This window comes from Schistocerca americana, chromosome 1 (assembly GCF_021461395.2).
Source record: "Schistocerca americana isolate TAMUIC-IGC-003095 chromosome 1, iqSchAmer2.1, whole genome shotgun sequence".
NCBI classification, from domain to species: domain Eukaryota; kingdom Metazoa; phylum Arthropoda; class Insecta; order Orthoptera; family Acrididae; genus Schistocerca; species Schistocerca americana.
The window spans coordinates 1,075,431,713-1,075,453,369 of NC_060119.1; the positions used below are offsets into that span (position 1 = coordinate 1,075,431,713).

At 40.6% G+C, this 21,657-nt stretch overlaps 1 protein-coding gene across 1 annotated transcript in view; it reads right to left on the bottom strand.

Annotated features, from left to right (window-relative positions):
- Nucleotides 1-9,999: 9,999 nt before the first annotated feature.
- Nucleotides 10,000-21,657, bottom strand: part of LOC124549874 (S-phase kinase-associated protein 2) — a 116,154-nt gene continuing 104,496 nt past the window's right edge. Inside the window, exons 8-9 of the mRNA XM_047125272.1 lie at nucleotides 16,686-16,845; nucleotides 10,000-11,150 (exon numbers count right to left, since the gene is read on the bottom strand). Coding sequence (XP_046981228.1) covers nucleotides 10,964-11,150; nucleotides 16,686-16,845 — 347 coding nt within the window. The 3' untranslated portion in view covers nucleotides 10,000-10,963. The remainder of the gene's footprint in view (nucleotides 11,151-16,685; nucleotides 16,846-21,657) is intronic.

Below are 21,657 nucleotides of genomic sequence, written 5' to 3' on the forward strand. Positions count from 1 at the left end.
CACCCACACGATGTTTGCTTGCAGCTGCCACCACTACACACAACGCACAGGCACTCTAACTACTCCTCCTCGTGTAATGCCAGGATTCAATGCAACTGCCTTACTAGATTCATAACCTCATGAGCATATCACATACTCACTGCATCCAGCAGCTCCCGTGGACCAGCACTACAAATCACAACTGCTGATCATGTCTACCTTCATGCTTGGCTCGCGTCTAACATGCTGCACATGTCTGTTTCAGTATGATGCACTCCACCCTGATCCTTCTGCATTTCTCTACCATTTGACAAAGCGCCACTCCCAATGCTTCCGCGCCTGCTGTGTCGCAATCTCTTCACCACTTTATAATGCACTGATCCACAATGCCTCCTCTCCTGCCACATCTACTATGCTGGGCTATGCTTACATCATGATGGTGCAAGCCTAAAATAACTGTGGCCCTTAGCATTCTGCACTACCTCGGTCGAAACGCCCCCTGTTGGACATGGACTCGCCTACATATGATTCGCACCTAATGAGTGCCTAATGCAGTCTGCAGGCGTCACTAAGGATAATGACAAATTTGCAGTACTTCTCAACCACCTCGGTGATATCATCGATCTCATTAGCTACTTTCTGCTTCCTGTGCACACACAAACAAACAATTATGAGACTGTCAAAGCACTTCTGGTCCAATGCCTATCCTGTTTACCAAAGCAAGAACTTCATATAGTTATAAGTGAAACCTCACTGTCACAGTACGCCTTCTGCGCTATGGTGCTAGCTTTGCCTGCAAATTGATACGAGCCTACACCCGGATCGTGCCCTGTAAACCTTATGGCTATTATAACTGCCAGAGGGCATTCAAATGGCTATGTTTAAGTACAAGGACGCTCAAGTAGATTTCAAACTACACCTGGCTGACATAATGCTAGCACTCGAACAGCATCACTTGTTTATTAATTCTCTTCATAACTATACTACAGCTGACAAAGACCTCAACTACAATGCTGACAACATACGACCCCGGGCGGGCCTAGACAATGACCTGGCTGCAGTCCCAGCCACTACATTGCACCTCCTACCGCACAGACTTTGGCCATCTGATGTCGACCTTGACTTGCTGAACCTAGCCAATCTGGCACCTGATACTGCTCCATGGGGTTTGCCAGCTGACAAACATAAACTAACACCTACAGTGCAGACTAACATCAGTGTGCCTCCACCCAGTCACTGACCCATACCTGACATTCAAAACAATGCGAGCCGGCCAGGCACTATGCCTAACCATGCGCACTGCCTGTGCTGGTTCCACAATCGCTTCGGCTCCAGTGCACTACATTGTAGACAGCCTTGCTCATACACAAAGATCTCTCAGTCCGATACCAGTGCACCAGGTCACTTGTCCTCTTTAGACCGCCACAGATCACTACTTTGTGATAGTGCTGCAGGTCTCATTGCTGATCGGATGGCTCTCACTTCTTCGCTTACGACACACAACTGAATTCTTACCTTCTGGTTGACAATGGAGTCAATGTCAGCACGATTCCACTGTCTTTTGCTCCCCCTACACTTCTCTCGTCCATGCAACTGTGCGCAGCTGACGACCCCCTTGATACCAGTGCCTGGCAGCACCTCCATCACTTTTGGTCTCAGCAACCACGCACATATGCCCTGGATGTACTTGGCTGATACGGTGGAACCCATGGTTAGGAGCCAACTTCCTCAGACACTATCATTTACTGCCAGACCTGAACAGAGCTCTTCTCCTGCAGCACTATGACCAGGTTTCATCAGTGGTAAGATTAGCAACTCCCTCCTTGCCAATGATACACCTCTGTCTCTTACTTCGTAGTCAGAGATGCCTCTCAATCTTATCTGGAAGTGTCAAACGCTTCCATATGAGCTCCGCATGACACTACCACGCACTCTGATCTCCAGCATTATAACTCTGATATGTGAGCAATGAATGACCACCTCCACTCATGCATCGCCAAGACATGTAGTCAGCTTCAAACATTTCAATAGCAACTCAGCGTTCTAAAATATCTACATCCACTGCCCAACAACGAAGACATAATGTCAGACTCACGACATGTCAGTCAAGTGCCATTACCTAATGGTGCTCGCCCTATCACACCCGGTGTTATTGATGGTGCCTCCGTGACTGGTTTGTCTGCTGACTATGGTGTTACAACACCTGTTGCTATGCCCTTGGTCCCAACTGCAAGCCAGCCCATCCAGCCATAGACTATTTGTACCATCCGTGACGGGATGCATCAACACAATCCCAGGCACGCCGGTCCGCTGTTGTCCTCGCACCTACCTCCCACAAACTTAAAGTGGCAAAAGCCACCGTGAATGAACTCTTGCATGCTGGTATTGTACGGCCATCTGACAGTATGTGGGCTTCTCCTATCAAGCTTCTATTCAAAGAGGATAACACTCGGCGATTGTGTGGTGATTATCGGTACCTCAATGCCCAGACTATAAAAGACAGTTACCCGGTATCAAACTTACAAGAGTTCACTCACAAACTTGTTGGTGCCACTATATTCCATGTTGTTGACTGTAAAACTGCCTATTTACAGATACTTATGGCTGATGAGGATATATGAAAAACTGCAATTATCCCACCATTTGGTCCGTTCAAGTTTTTATTTCTGTCATATGCGTTCAAACACGCAGCTCAGACCTGGCAGAGATTCATTGAACTCCTATTTAATGCATCCTTCTGTATTTACATAGATGACATGATAATTTTCTTGCAGTCTCCCGATGAACACAAGATTAATTTTCGTACCGTGTTGGACAAGTTAGGGGCACACAGAATCATAATTAATAACAATAAATGCCAACTATGGCAATTCTGTGTCATCTTCATTGGATATTTGGTTGACACTTTGGGGATATGCCACACGTAAGAACAAAAGGGAACAAATCTGCCTCTCTCCCTCATCACCACTGCCCCTGTATACGTTGCTCCTGCCACTCACTATGCTGTATCTCCTGCCACCTTGCGAGCCTCTAATCGTCATGGCTGGTATACTACCCCCTCCTCTGTGCCGATGATGTCTTGTCTCTTGCTGCCTCACCGACTGCAGACCAATATTCCACCATATCGCCATCCCCCTCACCTCAGTCTCCGGCGGCTCCACCCAATTCACACTTTGGCTGCGCCTTATGCCCACTGGTGCACATTGCAGGTTACAGTATTTCAGTGATTAACACCTCCACTGCACCAACATCCCACTAGCGCACACAGCTTTCTCTCACATGCTCCACACTATGGGTGGGAGGGGGAGCTGCCAGTGTGGGGACGTAACTCCATGGAGTCGTCTAGAAAAACCTAGCTGCCTTGAGGTAGCTCAGCTATCCTCTCAGGACCCTCAGTTAGTTCACTATAATCAATGTTTGTGACAATATGATTTGTATCTTGTACACAATAACATTTATTTGTTTGGAATTGTACATGTTAGTTACTGTTATACGTAACTACTACACCGAGTACTGTACTTCCTACAAACATAGAAGTTTATCCCGTAGAGAATCATCTCTGACCATGATGCACAACTAGTCATACCAAACAACTTACCCGATTAAAATGAAGTGGTATCATGGGAAACAGTAACTAATGAACAGACAACAGAAAGTTTCAAGGCAGCCTTACAAGACACTGACTGGAGGTGTGTGTATAATGGAATACACACCAATCACAAATATAATATTTTTACGTACAGGTTACTATCAATCTTTAACAGCTGCTTTAGGGATTAAAATCATGTGCAAGTAAAATGAAATTGAAATAGTCAGGACAACCAGAAGTAGGATTAATTTCATATTAAAGGAAATAGTGTGCTGTCTCAAGAAAACTTATTTTTAATCCTAAATCTCTGCACAATGTCTGAAATCAGTAATTCAGATAATTAAATTAAATTTATATGGCTTAGTTAAAAGGGAAACATAACAGTTAAGGAATGTGAGGACGTCACTATTAATGCAAAAGCCAAATAATAAATCATAATGATTAGAAGGTAATCATATTTAAAAATCATTTCCTTGAAGCAGCTCAGAAAATGGACATCGACAGTTCAAGAAATAAAGTAATAGAACGTCATATAGCATCACTTCTGGGGTAACTCATCACTGAGTGAGGGGGGGGGGGGGGGGGGGGGGGGGAAAAAAAAAAAAAAAAAAAAAAAAAAAAAAAAAAAAAAAATCAGGCAAGTGCAAGCAGAATCAGCATTCTGAGGCTCCCATACAAACTTAATTTTGTATACAAACACTTCATTAATATGTTTTGATGGGTGGTGATATCTTCTCATTGCACTGACTTAGAAGCTTAATTTTTTTTTACATTACCAATGGACTAAAGACCTTAGTATTTGACAAATTTCAATGTAATATCTATCAGTTCCCTGTGAAAAAAAGGGGTCTTCACAGATGGACAGACAGATTGACAAAGCATCCAATAATGGCCCTACTTTTACTGATTGAGGTATGGAACCCTGAAAAGTTATTGTTCCACAGAAGCAGAAGGATAATGTGTTGTGTCCACTCTAGAATCTCTTGTAGACACTTCTTTTAAACAGTTGGGCATACTGACAGTACATTTATTCTCTTCTGTAGTTTGTAGTCAACAAACATTCAATCACAGCTTGGAAACAACAACATTCATAAAAATAATAGCAGGAAAAATGGTTTACACTATTAACCACTAACCCGCAGTGTGGCACAGAAAGGAATGAGGCATTCAGCCATAAAAAAGTTTTTGCCATCTAATGAGCGATGTAAGGAACTTCACGGGTAATAAAACTATCTTATTTCCCAGACAATGAGCCAACCCTGAATATAAGATGACCCTTTTTTGAAGAGGTTGCTTTAGAAATTTTTATTTCTCACATCAAATTTGTAAACCATTTTATTAATAAGGTGTCTTAAGAACACCTAAAAACATTAACACTACCTATTTAAAAGAGTCATACTGTTTTCTTAGATTATACAGTGTAGGACACAGACATGCATGTAGTTTTTCAGTAAAAACTGCAAGAAGTTTCTGATCTAGAGTAGTTATGCATTGTAACTTAATTCCAGCCCTCTTCATCATCAGGCATCAGCTTGTACTTTTTAATTCCCAATTTGGTCCTCAAAGCATGGCATGTAGAACTACCAACAATAAATCATTCTTCATTTGATCCTATCTACAAACTTTTGCATCTGTGAAATCAAATTTTCTTCCCACTGCATTGTTGTTTGTCATCTGTGTCAAAACGGCCACTAACTTAAAATTACTTTTGTATTGTTTGTTTAAGTTGTGAACAGCACACTCTTAGATCAAAATTTCTCAATAGAGTGACAGCTGTGATTTGCATCTATTAGCTATCGCCACAATTTACTGTTCCTACAGTATTAAGCAAAGGAATAACAATAATATGTTATTCTATCAGCTCCTCACAGCTGAATTTTCAGAAATTTAAGACTTTGGGCTAAGAGTGCTCCACATCATTTGTTGCCAACCTTGAAAGTCAACAATGGTGTCAAGGAATAACTGCTCTCGCACCACTTTGAACCTCTTGTTTCATTTATGATCCCATGTTTCGGCTGTGCTGTGTGAATCTAACTATGTCAAAGTATATATAAAAACAAAGATGAGGTGACTTACCGAACAAAAGCGCTGGCAGGTCGATAGACACACAAACAAACACAAACACACACACAAAATTCAAGCTTTCGCAACAAACTGTTGCCTCATCAGGAAAGAGGGAAGGAGAGGGGAAGACGAAAGGAAGTGGGTTTTAAGGGAGAGGGTAAGGAGTCATTCCAATCCCGGGAGCGGAAAGACTTACCTTAGGGGGAAAAAAGGACAGGTATACACTCGCACACACGCACATATCCATCCACACATACAGACACAAGCAGACATATTTAAAGACCTGAAGTACCGAAGCACTGTGTGTGTGTGTGTGTGTGTGTGTGTGTGTGTGTGGGGGGGGGGGGGGGGGGGGCACAAGCACACAGGCACTCACACATAAATGAACAAGTGTATTAACTTTGAGAGGAAAGTCTTTGGGACTTTCCATTTCAATTAGAGGTCATAGAATTTAATCTGTTTTTGCAACACACTGATTACACGAATAGATTTGATGTTTTGTCTTTACACCTATCAAGAATGTAACCAGCATATTAATTTGGATGTATTAACATGTTAATCATTCTAGCTGGAGTGAATAAGGAAAAACAGCATCTTGTGATTGACCAATCAGTTTTCTTCAAAGGAACTACTACTTCACAAATAAAATATATTTACAATAACTCTGGGAATAGAAGTGTCACTGGCAAACAAATTATCTTAACTGTAAGGAAAAAGTGGAATTATAAATACCTCTACCTTCGAAACCTGGGTTCAAATCAAATTCCTGCATGTTTCTTCATTGGAGGACCTATGTCATTTCACAGGTAACCCGAAAGTTTCAGAAATCAATTTGCATCAAAGCTTGACATGATTATCAAGACTGAAGTACCTTGCAACACAGAATGAATCTTTCACTGCTTCAGAGTGAAAGTTTTTAAAGAGTACTGTCTGTTGAAAGAAGGGATTTGAGTCTGAGCCCTGATCCATTGGTAAAGGGTAAATATAAGATTGCTGTTTTTCTGACTTGTTTAATAGTTGACAGGACATGTTCTGTCAGGTATACTTACAACAGAATATTAGGGCTAAAAAACCAACCCAAACACACACAACATTAATTACAGAGATGTATCATAAATCTGATGATAAAAATGTGTAACACACAGAACTGTATACACAGTGGTGATAAGTAAAGCTTACTGTGTATATTAAGAAGCTGGATACTGGTAAGACTATGCACATCAATCTCAACCATAAACATATAGTCTTATGGAGATATTAAGTATTGGAGCAAGACTACAATAAAATTTGAAGATGGAAGCTACAAGAAATACTTCAAGGGAATTCAGAACAAAAGATAACAGAAATTTTAAGACCTATGGCAAGAAAGTTATAGAAGGAAGGGGGTCCATGAGTGAGAAGTTACAAGCAGTTGGAAACTTCAGATAGCCTGCTTTTTTTTTCAAGCTGGTTAACTGAAATAAAAAACATTAAGTACAAATATGAATGGAATATAAATAATTTAACACTATATTGCTGAGGTCAGGATAAACGTTGGTTCAACACGTGGTCAATCTCTGCTAGTCCCTGCTTATTTTTCCCTGTGGAATCTCCTCCCCACCAGACACCTCAGTCATTCTACACACTCATACCCTACTCTTCCCAGCCATCACACCGCTGTGTGCAATATGCACCTATCCCTGCCAGCAGCAGAATTAGCTCAATGGTAACAATGTTGTTATCACATGTATTTGCTGCCTCTGCCTCCCAGCAGCCAGCCAATCTTATCTCTAATTATACTTACACCTACAAATATATTTCATAAGTCATTACACAGTGCCTAATGCAGGTACCTTGTACTATTGCTAGTCATTCTCTTTCCTGTTCCATTAACAAATGGAGCGAGGGAAAAACAACTACCTGTATGCTTCTGCGTGAGCCTCAATTTCTCATCTTGTTCTTGCAGTCCCTACACGGAATGTACATTGCTGGCCACCGAACTCCCCAGATATCAACTTTGAGCGTTTGTGGGATGCCTTGCAATGTGCTGTTCAGTAGAGATCTCCACCCCCTTGTACTCTTACAGATGTATGGACAGTCCTGCAGGATTAATGGTGTCAATTTCTCCAGCACTACTTTAGACATTAGTCAAGTCCATGAGACATCGTGTTGTGGCATTCCTGCATGCTTGTGGGGCTCTACAGGATATTAGGCAAGTGTAATAGTTTCTTTGGTTCTTCAGTTTATATGAGCCGCACTTTTATAGAATTCTCCCAATAAACCAAAGTCGTTCATTCACATTCCCTGCAACCAACCTTCTGCACCTATCCCATTGTGTGTCATTCAGCAAGTTATGTCCAAATATTTAATCAATGTGACTATACACCACTAATGCTATAGTTAAACATTACAGGACTGTTTTTACTACTCATCTGCATGAATTTGCATTTTTATACATTTAGAGCAATCTGCCGTTCATCACACCACCTAAAAATTCTGTCTTGACATCTTGTCTCATCCTACAAAAGACAACACTGCCCTGCAAGCGACAGCAACATCAGCAAACAGTCCTGATAGCTGTGGCTTCAGCTGCCAGAGGCTGCAGAGTGTGTGTGTGTGTGTGTGTGTGTGTGTGTGTGTGTGTGTGGAGGGAGGAGGAGGGGGGGGGAGGGGGGGGCGTGCAACTCAACACCTCCCACTATATGATGAGTAGCAAGTTTCTTTTTCGTGTATTGTGTACTGTTACATTCCATCCTGGATTTTCCATTGTTTGCACCCCCATCTGTCAGAGCGTATATGTATGTGTGAAAAAGAGCAGTCATATCACATTTCCTTATGGTACCTTTGTCACTGATGAACACACCGCAGAACAATATACTGGGTTTGATCACGTAAGAAGTCTTTCAGCCACTAACATATCTGAGGATCTATTCTTTTTGCTCAGACATTGTTTAACAGTCAGCAGTGTCAAATGCTTTCCAGAGATTTAGAAATATGGAACATAGCCTGCTGCCCTTTATATATGGTTTGTACGCCATTGTGAAAGAAGAGAGTAAGCCGAGTTTCACACGAGCAATGCGGTCTAAATCCGTATCGATATGCAGATTGGAGCTCTTCTCTCTCAAGGATATTTGTTATACTCAAACTTTTAATGTGCTCAAGAATTCTGGAGCACACAAATGTTAAAACATATTGGCCTGTAATTTTGAGAGGCATGTACTTTTACCCTTTTCCTGCATGGGATTGACCTGCACTTTCTTCAGTCTCTTGGAACTTTCCACTTGGTGTGACTTTTCCGATACATGCAAGCTAAGTAATGGCCAACCACAGAGTGTAAAACTGAATTGTGGGTTCCATCTGGACCTAGCAACTTATTTGTTCTGAACTCTTTCATCTGCTTTTCGGCACCAGGGATGCTACTATTATGCCCTACATGTAGGAGGTGGCCAAACGATGTTATGCCTGTACAACCCTACGTGTATGATTTTCTAAATACAAAATTTAGAATTCCAGCTTGCCCTTTGCTGTCTTCTGCCAAATCAGATTGGTCTAGAAATGATTGCACAGAAGGCTTCAACACACTTAGCGACTTCATGCAGGAACACAATTTTCTAGGATTCTCAGCTTGTCATTTTGGTAACCTATGACTGCGGAATTTGTCTTATGCTTCTTTCATGGCTCTTTTCATGAACAGATGAATTTCTAACTTTCACCTGCTGACGTTTGTGTCTTTTTGAACAGAGATTGCAACAATCTTTTTTTCTCGGTAATTTTGTCATTAAACGTAGGTGGGTCTTTTTCATCCATAATTCGCTTACTTGGCACATATTTCTCAAGAGTACGATTTACACTTTAAACTTGATCCGTTATTCCTGTATGTTCATCATATTAGAACTAAATCACATATGTTCGTTAAGTGAGATGTTAACAGCCACTTATTTGCTCTATCCAGGGTAAAACCTCTCCTAGCCTTCTTGATGGATTTAGTAACCACTGCAGCCCATACCTTTCTCCTATAACCAGCATCACCCAATACAGCCACTCAACCGAAGTGAACTATAATGTCACTAGAATGTAGCCAGCTGTGACAGTGTAGTCATGCAGGTGGATGTGTGTTCTGTTACTAGTTTGCTCAGGAGGGGGACACTGTCTGGAAGTTTAGAAATGTTCTGTGTTGTTTATGCAACATTAAGTACATTCACACATGAGAGTGTGAGAACAGGCAAGGGGTATCACTCGTAATGCACGTCCAGGAAGTGTCTTATATGGCCCATTTGTGTAACATTGTAGATATGACACTGTAGTCTACACTTTTCACACTGTTCTATTGCCCAAGTGACCACTGAAACTATGTGGACTGATGGGGACAAAAATTTGATAAACAAAAATTCAAAATAATGGTTTTATTACAAACATACCACAGACTTTATGATCAAATGATCACCCAGTCACATAACATAGATCCAGTTCTATTTACACTAACCAGTACAACACATCTGAAATTTAACATAAAAAAATGTTACAACCAATAGCATAAAATGAGGGGTTGTTGCAAATACTCAGCTGATAATTATGCAGTTAACTTCAATATTACACTTTACAAACATATTACACAGCTGAAAAGAATATTTCTGGAAGGTTTGCAACAAATTTATGTAAACTTATTCTTAAAAAAACACACACACACTTACAGATAAAACAGGTCTAAAAAATATGACAGATTTCATATCCAATACGAAAATGTTTTTAACAACATATTAACAAAAATAAGCTGCAAAAATATTGAATTAAAGTCACTCTCGGGGAAAAAAATTTTCCAGATAGTATGCAGCAAATATACAATGTTAAATTTATCACAGATACTTTAATTTGGATTCTGTTTGGTTAAAAATCGCCACCAACGTGCAAAATTAAAGAATACCCCTGCAGAAACAGGCTTCATGTAAATCACAATCTCTTAAACTTTGTTATGTCCGTACAAACAGTAAATACGAATAAACCTTTGTACAAGCTTCTGGCACTAAAGGTAAGTTAATCTGATATTATGACTTGTGGAGGAAGGGACCTTAAATTCAAACCACGCACATGTACAATCCTCAACCGCAGTACAACAAATATTAACTTAAACTAAATAACAATAAATAAACATACTGTCATTTCAAAATGCAAATTCTTCATTTTCACGACACCTTATGAAATACTTTTGCTTTTGAACTATTATGTATGAACACATTCTTAAGCTGTTTCACAGAAACTGAGATCATAGACCTTTCAATTCAATACTTGAGCATATTTCACAACTACTGTTCTATGAAAGTACTACAATCCAAAATCACAAGAATAAGCAGCATGTTAGTCACGTACACGTAAGCCCCATATACTAGTGCGACGTATACCAACCGTAGGGCGGGCAACACTTGAGAAAAGGAACTTGTTTATCTCAACATTTGGTAGTTTTAACTGTATTGCTGCAAGTGCTGGCTTTTGAAAGAGGTTGAATATATCCAGGTATGCCAGTGAAGTAACTGATGCTAACTGGCTATATGAAATAAAAAACACAAAAATATTAGTCCATGAAAGTACTTTAACCAATATTGAAGAGTAAACTTACTTTGTTCAATAATAAAGACAAGTAGCACCATCCTAATAATAGTATTTTGCATGAACAGAACATTAGGGTATATATGAGGTTTGTCCAAAAAGTATTGGACCTTTGGTTGGCAGAAATACATTTATTGGTTTGAAAGAACAGAACTCTCATCCGTTTCAAAGCTCCTTGGTATCATGCACACTTCTAACAAGCACAGACACCATTGTTGGTAACACTCCTGGGAACGTCTTCTGGAATAAAGATGAGTCAAGGCCATTATATTCTGCACTATGTCTTCTCCGGACTCAAATTATGTTCCTTTTAGTGACTTTTCAGATTGGGAAATAGAAGTCACACAGAGGTATGTCATAGGAGCAGACAGCCTGAATAACAACACGAATGTTTTATTTGGCGAGGAAAGTTGAAATAGATGCCCAGAAAGGATGGGTACCAAGTTTTTGTGCCTACAGATCTGACCATTTGCACTGTATAGGACCAAGATGGTGAATAATGACCTCATAAAACATTACTTTGTGATCATTTGGCATCATACTCATGATGCACCACCCCATGAATGTAAGAAAATGGTTGATTTGACCTCAATATTTCCACAAAGTTGCAATTTTTATTATTTGTCCTTGGGAATGACAGATGTGTCCATTGTGATGACTGCATCTCTGTTTCTTGGTCATATCCACAAACTGATGTCTCATCACCTGTGCTCACAGTATTCAGAAAGTTGGGGTAATTGCATTTTCCAACATGTCCTATGGTATTTCCAGATGGCATTGCTGCTCCTTCATTGTCAGTAACTTTAGTCCAAGTTCTGCAGATGCTCTCCTCAAGCGCAAATTGGTCATAATTGAATGTAGCAGTTCAGCACTTATCTCTAACTCATTCAAGTTCTCCTATTGTGATACAGTGTCCTCCACAACCAAAATCCATGCTTGTTACACAACATTGCCTTTTAGGCTTGTTGGCGATCAGCCTAAATGATGTTTATTGTCCACAGATGGTGCCATCTTTGATGCGGTTACACCACTCCATTACCCATTAGTTGCTCTCGGCAACCTCCTTGGAAGGCAGCTGAATATTGCAAATAGTTGCAGCTTGTGTATAACCAAGCTTTTGGCAAAATTTAATGCAATATCGCTGCTCTACTTCTTTCCGTCGTATTACAACTTACTGAAAACTGACGAGTGCTCACCACGTAACATTACTCATAGGCTGACTTCCTGCAAGTAGCACATTCTGCTAGTGAAAAAAATTCCCAACTGCACGTGAATATCCATAACTACACCTTCACCACACAAAGCATCGCTTTACGGAGAAAGAAGCAAATTCAATATTTTTTGAACAAACCTCGTAGTTGTCAAAATGTTCTGGTATCACAAATGCCTTGGAAACCACCAAATTTTCATTTGAAAATCACACCTATTGTATCCACAATAAGACTTAAATTATTTTCCCTTTTACAGGGATTTCAGATGGCATTAACAGACTGCATTCAGTTATAACCTCTGAGAAATTACAAACAGATTTTACTTGCAGGACTATGACAATTTTGCAATAAGCACAGGACATGGCTCTATACTGAGAGAAGAATAAATACAAAAAATGACATGTTTGTTTAAGATGTCAATATCAAATTACTAATAATGGGGATAGTAACAGCTAAAGTTGACTGATGATAACTGTCACAGCACTCACATGGAATGATTTGGGAGAGAGAAATCAAGATAACTAAGTAGCATAGCTGAGTTATTACGCAAATATTATGTTTGAAATTTCATTTTGATAACATGAAGTGGGCTTTAGCAGAGAAAAGAAGTTAACCATGAGAAAAGCATTCACTTGGTCTTGAAAACAAGATTGTTGTCAAGGACAAATGGCGAATAATGTAAAAGCCCTCTTTAAAACATATGCTGTACTATCTTGATAGCAAATAAAAACTCGGGCAGCACATATAGATACCTCCGAGTCATTTTCAGATTAGCACTTATTAACAAATCTCATTGGAGGAAGATGTATAGTGATCACGGAATAAGTGTCACCAGCTTGTGAAACAGTCATCTACAAGAGTTTCATATATTAATGCCACATGGGCCCAAAAGCAAACTTTTAAACTAAAAATGTCATGTACAACTATACTGGTTTACCCCAAAATATGTCGTATATGATTTAGGGAAGGGAGTATGTGAAGTAAGTCAGTTTACATGTATCACAGGTAAAGTGGAAAATATTCTAATTAAAAAAGGGAATTGCATTAAACTTATTTTGGAAAATGTGTTTCTATCCTCAATCATTAAAATAATTCACTAACCTTCTTTGTAGATAAGTAAAATGTCATCCACATCAGACAGGTGTGGAGCTGAATGTAATGTGTTTTATGTATTTTAATGTCAGCCTATTAGGCATTAACCAGGAATGGATTTCCAACATACATTTGGGTATTATTGTGGCCCAGCATCATCAAACATATGAAGACCTGACATGTAAGATTCACTACTTGCTTAATATGTACTAGAGTTCTTGTGAAAGAAATTGTTCCAAGTAAGTGAGACTTGGGGGGGGGGGGGGGGGGGGGAAAGGGTAATTTTTTTTATCAACTGCAATTATGCGAGCTGAAGGATGTGAAAGATATGCAATAGTTCAGAAAGTAGTGAGACAGGGTTGCAATCTATCCCTCATGTCATTCAGTTTATAAACCGAGCAAACAGAATGAAACCAAGGAGAAATTTGGAAAGAAGCGAAGTTCAGGAAGAAGAGTATTTAAGCTTTGGTAATAATTTCATAAATCTGGAAAAGACTGCAACAGACTACGATTAGTTAAATGGAAATGAGACTAAGCAGTAGGTAACTTTGGTATTGGGGCAGCAAACAACTGATGACAGCAGTAAAGAGGATACAAAATTTGATTGCCAATAACAAGGAATGCTTTCCTGAAAAAGTAATGTGTTAACACTGAATATAACTTTAAATAGTAAGAGACAGTTACAGCCCAAATCATAGTTTATTTTCATTCTACTGGAGGTAACTTCTTTCAGTTATAATAAGTAGTCAGATTATCTTGGTCCTTTGATAATATAACCAATACCAACTGCCTCCAGCAGAATGAAAGTAAATTGTGATTTGAATGTCATTTTTATACTGTGTACAATCACTGAAGCACAACGCCTAGTATTCATGAAGTTGAGTGTTAAGAAGTCTTTTCTCAAAGTATTTGTTTAGAATGTGGCTGTATGTGGAAGTTAAACACATAAGAAAACAGAACCTTTTGGAATATGGTGCTACATAATGCTGAAGAACAGACAGGTAGATCAAATAACCAATGAACAGGTACTAAAGCAAATGGGAAGAAAAAAATGACAGGTTGATAGGGCACCTCCTGAGGCAGCAAGAAATAGTTGATGGGATGAGAAGGATCCCATCTCGAGTCTCCTCTGATTAGGGGTTCCGGATGACATTTCCAAACTCTAACCATTTCCTAAATCTCTCCAGACCTTTTCCTTCACTCCTCTCTTCCTTCTCCTTCAATCCTCCTCCAGGAGGATGGAAGTTCAGGTTCCTAAAGCTTGTACATGTAAAACCTTTTCTGTGTGTGTTCTCCTGCTGCCACTTTGTGAGTAGACTATCCAATTACTTCAATTACATTATAAATCAAAGTACCAGTAATGGTGAGCAAATACAAATAACAGTTGTTTTAATGCATTAAAAGATGGCTGCTTTTATCACGAGAATCTTTCTTCTAACATTGTATAGTCAGGCTCCTGGATCAGCAGTTCCTGTATTAAAAACAGCTTTTGGAATACTTGCAGAAGGACACACTGTGTGTATTGAACATTTATTCACAAACACTGGTGATATATAAACATTATAAAAATTAAGAGTGTGTAATGTAATGTAATTGTATGGGTAAAAAAATCTACCCAACATGCAGCAGCAGGAGGAAAGACACAAAAGGTAAGGAAATATGCAAGCTTTTGGACCCAGTGGCTCGTCGTCCTGCAGAAGGATTGAAGAAGAAGGAAGAAAGATGAAGGAAAAGGACTGGCAAGGTTTAGGAAATTGGGAGAATTGCTAAAAAGTTGCCCAGAACCTCAAGTAGGGGGGGGGACTTACCTGATGGAATGAGAAGGAAAGGTCGACTGTTGGAGACTGCAATGGGTAAGATTTGAAAACATGAGAGCTCTGATGTGGAAGAAGGGTAATAAGCAAGACAAAGATTTTGACAAAATATCATGCAAGATGTAATAAGAGTGGGAAGCTAAGAGAAGGGTAATAAGCAAGACAGAGATTTTGACAAAATATCATACAAGATGTAATAAGAGTGGAAAGCCAAGTGTATTATATGTGGTAGACAGATGGAGATGGGGGCGGGGGCAATGAAAAATAGACAAGTCAGAAGATAAAATATATAGAAAACTAAAGGCAGGGAAGAAAGCAATACTTACTGAAAATAAATGCCAAACCGAAGAAATTTACGTAAACGGAGGCCAGGTGGGTGGCGAGAACCAAGGACAGGTTATAACGCCAGTTTCCACTTGCAGAGTCCTGAGAAACTCAAGTCTGTGAGAAGAATCATGTAGGGATTTGTAGGGCACCCCTTGATAGGTCAGCAAACTGTTTTAGTATTAATAATAAAGTTATCGAATTTACTGCCCTCCAGGAAAGTTTTCATGCTCAAATTATTCTTGGGACCAAGAGCTGGCTGAAACCTAAAGAGGAAGGCTCTGAGGTATTTAGTGAGTCATGGAACATACACCGGAAAGAGAGATTAGAGGCCATACGAGGGGGAGTGTTCATTGCAGTTGACAAAATTATTGTCTCTAGTGAAGTCAAAGCTGAGTGTGACAGTGAAATCATCTTCTTGCGTATAACAGGTGAAGGTGGAACTAAGTTAATTGCTGAAGGTTTTTACCAGCCACCCAATTCCACTATGAGCATTCTAGAGTCATTCAAAGAAAGCTACAGTCAACAGTGTACAATTACCAAAATCATTCAATACTAGTTGGAGGCGACTTTAACCTGCCGAATATAGACTGGGATGTCTGGATTCATTGTGGGGTGGGGGGTACAGACAGACAAGTCATGTGAAATACTTATGAACATGTTTTCTGAAAATTGTCTTGAGCAGCTAGCTCGGCAGCCCACATGCGTGTCGATGAAAAGCCGTTCTGTTGGGTAAAATGGACCTCTTATCAGGGCATGATTTTAGGAAGTAATGACCTTGTCGAAGTAGCTTATTAATACATTCGAGACGAGGATAGCACAGAGTGGATCAGTAGTACCAGAATATAGCCACTTATAATAAATTTTTTAAAATTAATTGTTTTTGTTGACATATTAGTATGTGTAATGTCTACTATAAATCCAACAGCATTGCTTTTTGAGAGTCACATTTTATAGTACTGGCACTAATTCTACCTCAAAAGGATGGCACATAGAACATGTTATAATAAAGAATGTTGTGTAATTACTTACTAATATCCAGCTGGTGTTATACCATAACAACGACTGCAAGCAACATACTCTATTTTACTTAGTTGACAAACGGCTGTTAATGTAGCATCGGTCAGGTTAATACAATCACTTAAATCCAATTCTACAAGATCTGGGCACCTGTTAACTAACTGTTCAACATCTGGAAAATAAAAGCAATCAATCAGTTAAAAAAATTGTAGTATTTTTGGTTTACTTGCTAAACACATTTAAAAAGCAAGTGTGTATGTATGGCGGCAGCGACGAGCACATGTGATCATTGTAAACCTGAACCAATGAAACCCACAAATGTAGTTAGTCTCCTATGAACCGAAAATGAGCACACAAACCACTCTAACACAATTAAACTTCTAGCTTAAAAGGTAAGGCTGATGTCCAGCATGTAGATGGGGAGAAGGGGGGGGGGGGGGTTGTTCTGGTGCAATTTTATGTTAATGGACAGTGCTCTAGTCAGAAAGAGAACAGGCTGACTGCATTGCACAATAGTGTTTGGTATGATGAATGTGATGGCTGGACCTCACCATGCATGGCTTATTACTACCCACTGTTAGGCACTCCCGCGCGCGCGCGCGCGTGTGTGCGTGTGTGTGTGTGTGTGTGTGTAATACCACACTCATTTCCTAGCAATGAACCACCAGTTTCTAGATAAAAAGTCAATATAACATCATCCACCTTAGTCATTTGATATATCAGCTCCTGAATATTTTCTCTTTCCGGTACTTAAAACAGGGTGTGACTCTAGAAGATCCAGGAAGTTATGATCTACAAATTCTTAATGAAAAGAAGCTTCCGACAGTGACACCGTAAGTTTGCAAACTAATACTGCACCAATTATTGCTTCTAATGGATTCTATTTTGTGGAAGCAAACATTTAAAACAGTTAGACCTTTGATTTTGAATTTGTTAGACTAGAAACTTTTTGACAGCACTGTGCATATGGTCAGTATCAAGTTCAGTTAGAATAAATATTCAGTAACTATCAGCAACAGTCAGGATGACGATCACCATGTTCTCTATGTTCTGAGTAAGGGGTAATCCAACAGCAGTTTATTTGATATGAAAGGTTTGGAACTGCTCAGGGTTGCGATCAGTTGATAACAGTAAGAGACAGCAAGTCTGCAACAGGATATAACTAACACAAAAACATATCAGTAATCTTCTGTGCGTGTTAAGGTTTGTACGAACATTCAGCAACAATTGACTTTTGCCAATGATTTCCTGCTTTGACATCACATATATGGTGGGTACAGACTCATTTGCTGTGCAAACATAACCAAACCAAATGCAGAGTAGTTTTTTTTTTCTCCTACTATTCATGTTTTGTGCCTGATGAATTTTAAAATATATCAAACACAATGATCAACCATTTTAGAGCTCCTTCAGGTGAGGCAACTAGGGAACCTACTTATTGAAAGTAAGGCCCAGAGAACCAACTGAATCTTTCAAATATGACATGGTGTCATATTCAAGTTTCAGGAAGATTAACATCAATGTCACTGTTAAGAAGAACACACACCGATTTCTCACACTAAAATTTTGAACTGGTTTTCCTTACACATCCAGCCTGCTAGTTGCTAACTACAACTGCCACGCAAATGCTGAGGGAGTACAAGAAGGGCAGGAAATTTAAAAATCCTCATAAACTAGGATCATTTAATGGGATGCCCACTGTATCTTACAATATTTACAACCATTCAAGAAATTCACAATTAAAGTTACTTTAGGAATACAATTCTTTGTCATGAAATGAAATCATAAAGATGCTATCAACTTAGTAATTAAACAGGGATCATAAAAAGGGATGATGTCCCTACAACTTATGAGGATATTGAGCCTCCAAGCAGAGCCATGCCGCTTCTCGTGCCTCTTTTAGAAAGCATTTTGCAGAGGCATATCCAGCAGAGTCAGGTTATGCCTGGTGGTCTTCTGAATCTACACTAAAAGTGAATAAGAAACTGCTCGATTCCATGATCCAGACAAGGCTGCAATTGACAAACCAACCTAAGGCATTACTCCAAACAAATAGCAAAAGCAACACTATTCACGATGCAGATATGGGCCCTTCCCAAGTTTTAATTGAATAGCATGTTTTGCCTCCTTGTAAGGAAATTGTGCTCCATGATAGATTAAAAAGAATTCTCGGTGCAGAGAGGGATGTCACAGACAGTGTTAAATTCCCTATCACGTAGAGAGAGAGTAGTTTTAAACTATTTAAATTATTTTTTCCCCACTAAGAAAAAGACACATACAGTAGTAAAAATAATTTGAATCCTATTGTTCCTCTTTCAGTAATAGGTAAGTACACACTTTGGAAAGTCCAAATTGGTATACAAACAATATTATAAAAAGGATAGACTGCCGTTCACTATAAAGACACATTGAGTTGCAGACATAACAAGCCTGTTACAAATTGAGCTTTTGGTCAAAGTCTTCTTCGGGGGGGGAGGGGGGGGGGGGGGGGGGGGAAATGCACCTGTTAATGTCCTTGTGAGACCTTTGGCATACTAGCCACTCACAGGTGGCAAGGCTGTATGGGAGTGATTTTTTGATGCGGAAAGGTTAATCACAGGTGGTTGGTGGGTTTAATGTGGGCAGAGGTGTGGATGGAACCATCAGAGATGAGGTGGTCAATATCCAGGACCGTGACATCCAGGGTGAGTAGGACCAGGTGAATGGGACAGAAGGTGTTGAGGTTGTGAAGTAATGAGGGTAGGATGTCTTTGTCAATAGCCCAGATCATGAAGATATCACCAATGAACCTGACCCAGAGCAGGTGTTTGGAGTTTTGGGAGACTAGGAAGGTTTCCTCTACATGGCTCATCAACAGGTTGGTGTAAGAGGGTGCCATGTGGGTGTCCATGGCTGTGCCACATTTTTTTTGTATTCCTTCGCTTCAAACAATAAGTAGTTATTTGTTAGGTTCATACAGTTAGTAAGGCATATGAGGAATGTGATGGCGGGTTTGGGGTCTGAAAGACACTGGAAGAGGTAGTGTTCAATAACAGCAAGATCATGGGCATAAGGGATGTTGGTGTGTAAGGAAACGGCATCAACAAGATGAGTCTGAATCCAGGAGGTAAAGGGTTGGGGATGGTGAAGATTCAGTGAAGGAAATGGTTGATATCATTGACATGGGAGGCTAGATATCAGGCAATTTGCTTGAGGCACTGGTCAACGAGGGCCAACATTCTTTCAGTGCCGTGTGTGTGTGTGTGTGTGTGTGTGTGTGTGTGTGTGTGTGTGTGTGTGTGTGTGTGTCACGGAGGGGGGGGGGGGGGGGGGCGGCGGCGGCACACGCATTTCATGAGGGTGAGGAGGTTGGTTGAGGGTACAAAGGGATCAAAGTACAAGGACACCAGTCCCTTTTTCCTGGCGTAAGCAAGGCTCAAGGTACAAGGTACAAAAAACACCCAACACCCAACACCAAACAAACTGAACCAGCCACTCTGCAACACATTAGAATGTCCACCCCAAAAAGACAAGCTGAGATGAACACATGTAGGGAAAAGATAACCACCAAGACAAACTGATGCAAAGAAAGTGTGACAGTTAAAATGGAGGGAGGGTGGCTACCTTGGAGAGTTGGCTAAATGCTCACCCTTAGATGGTACAATAAAAACCCTCCCACACGGATAAAACTTAAAACTAAGTCTGCTGTTGAGGCATTGTCACCGAACACCGAAGGTAGGGTGCTTGGAAGGTTAAAAGTCTGCTGCAGAACAGCTAAAAGTGGACAGTCCAGCAAGATGTGGACGACAGTCATATGTGAGCCACAGTGACACCGAGATGTGTCATAGCGACGGAGGAGGTAGCCATGTATGGCAAATGCAGAGCCAGCAGAGAACCACAGAGTTGAGAGGCCCGCATGGAGGTCTTCCACACATTCATAGTCTCCTTAAGGGCACGCAGTTTCTTGTGCGTACCGAGATTATGCCATTCAGTCTCCCAAAGCTGGAAAAACGTTGTGGCGTAATAATGATCACACATCAGTTACAGCGATGTCTATCTCCAGAAGCAGTTTCCACGTACCCTGTTTGGCTAGCCTGTCGTCAATTTCATTTCCTGGGATTCCGACGTGGCCTGAGGACCACACAAACACCACCCTGGACCGTTCCAGGGCATAGATGGACTCCTGGATGGTCGCTAGCAAAGTGGCGGGGGTAGCACTGGTTGATAGCTTGCAGGCTGCTCAAGGAGTCAGTACAGAGGAGAAACGACTCGCGACGACATAAGTGGGTGCGCTCAAGAGCACGAGAAATGGCCGCCAGCTCTGCAGTGGCAAGGAGTGCTGCTCAATATGTCCTCCATGAACATACACGAAGCCAACGTGACCATCAGTCGTTGAGCCGTCAGTGTAAACCACTTCATGGTCGCGGCACACGTAAAGAATTGAGAGGAATCGACAGCGAAGAGCTGCGGGTTTAACTGATGTGAAAGGTCCAGGTGAAGCTACGACCTAGGTGTACACCATGCAGGTGTATGTGAATGGACCTCTAGTATAGGTGGTAAAGGCAAGGACTCCACTTCGGACAAGAGAGATCGGACGCGAACTGCGATCTTAAGCCCTGACCTGGGTGTCCAATGCAGAAGATGAACCACTGCGGATGCTCAGGAGAATTATGAATGTGTGCAACGTAACTGGTGAGCAGTTGTGCACACCTAACCTTCAATGGAGGGACTCCAGCCTCCACCAGGAGGCTGAGAGCACTGCCGAAACATAAACCAGACTCCCAAAGTCAAGACGGAATTGAACAAGAGCTCTGTAGAGCTGCAGCAACAGAGGGCATTGAGGTGCTGCCTGTACTTCCACTTCAGCTGACGAAGATGAGGAAGCCACGTCAATTGGGTATCGAAAATCAGTCCTAAGAATCAATTGGTCTCTACTACCATGAGTGGACCGTCATTAAGGTAAAGTTCTGGGTCTGGATGAACGGTATGACACCGACAGCAGTGC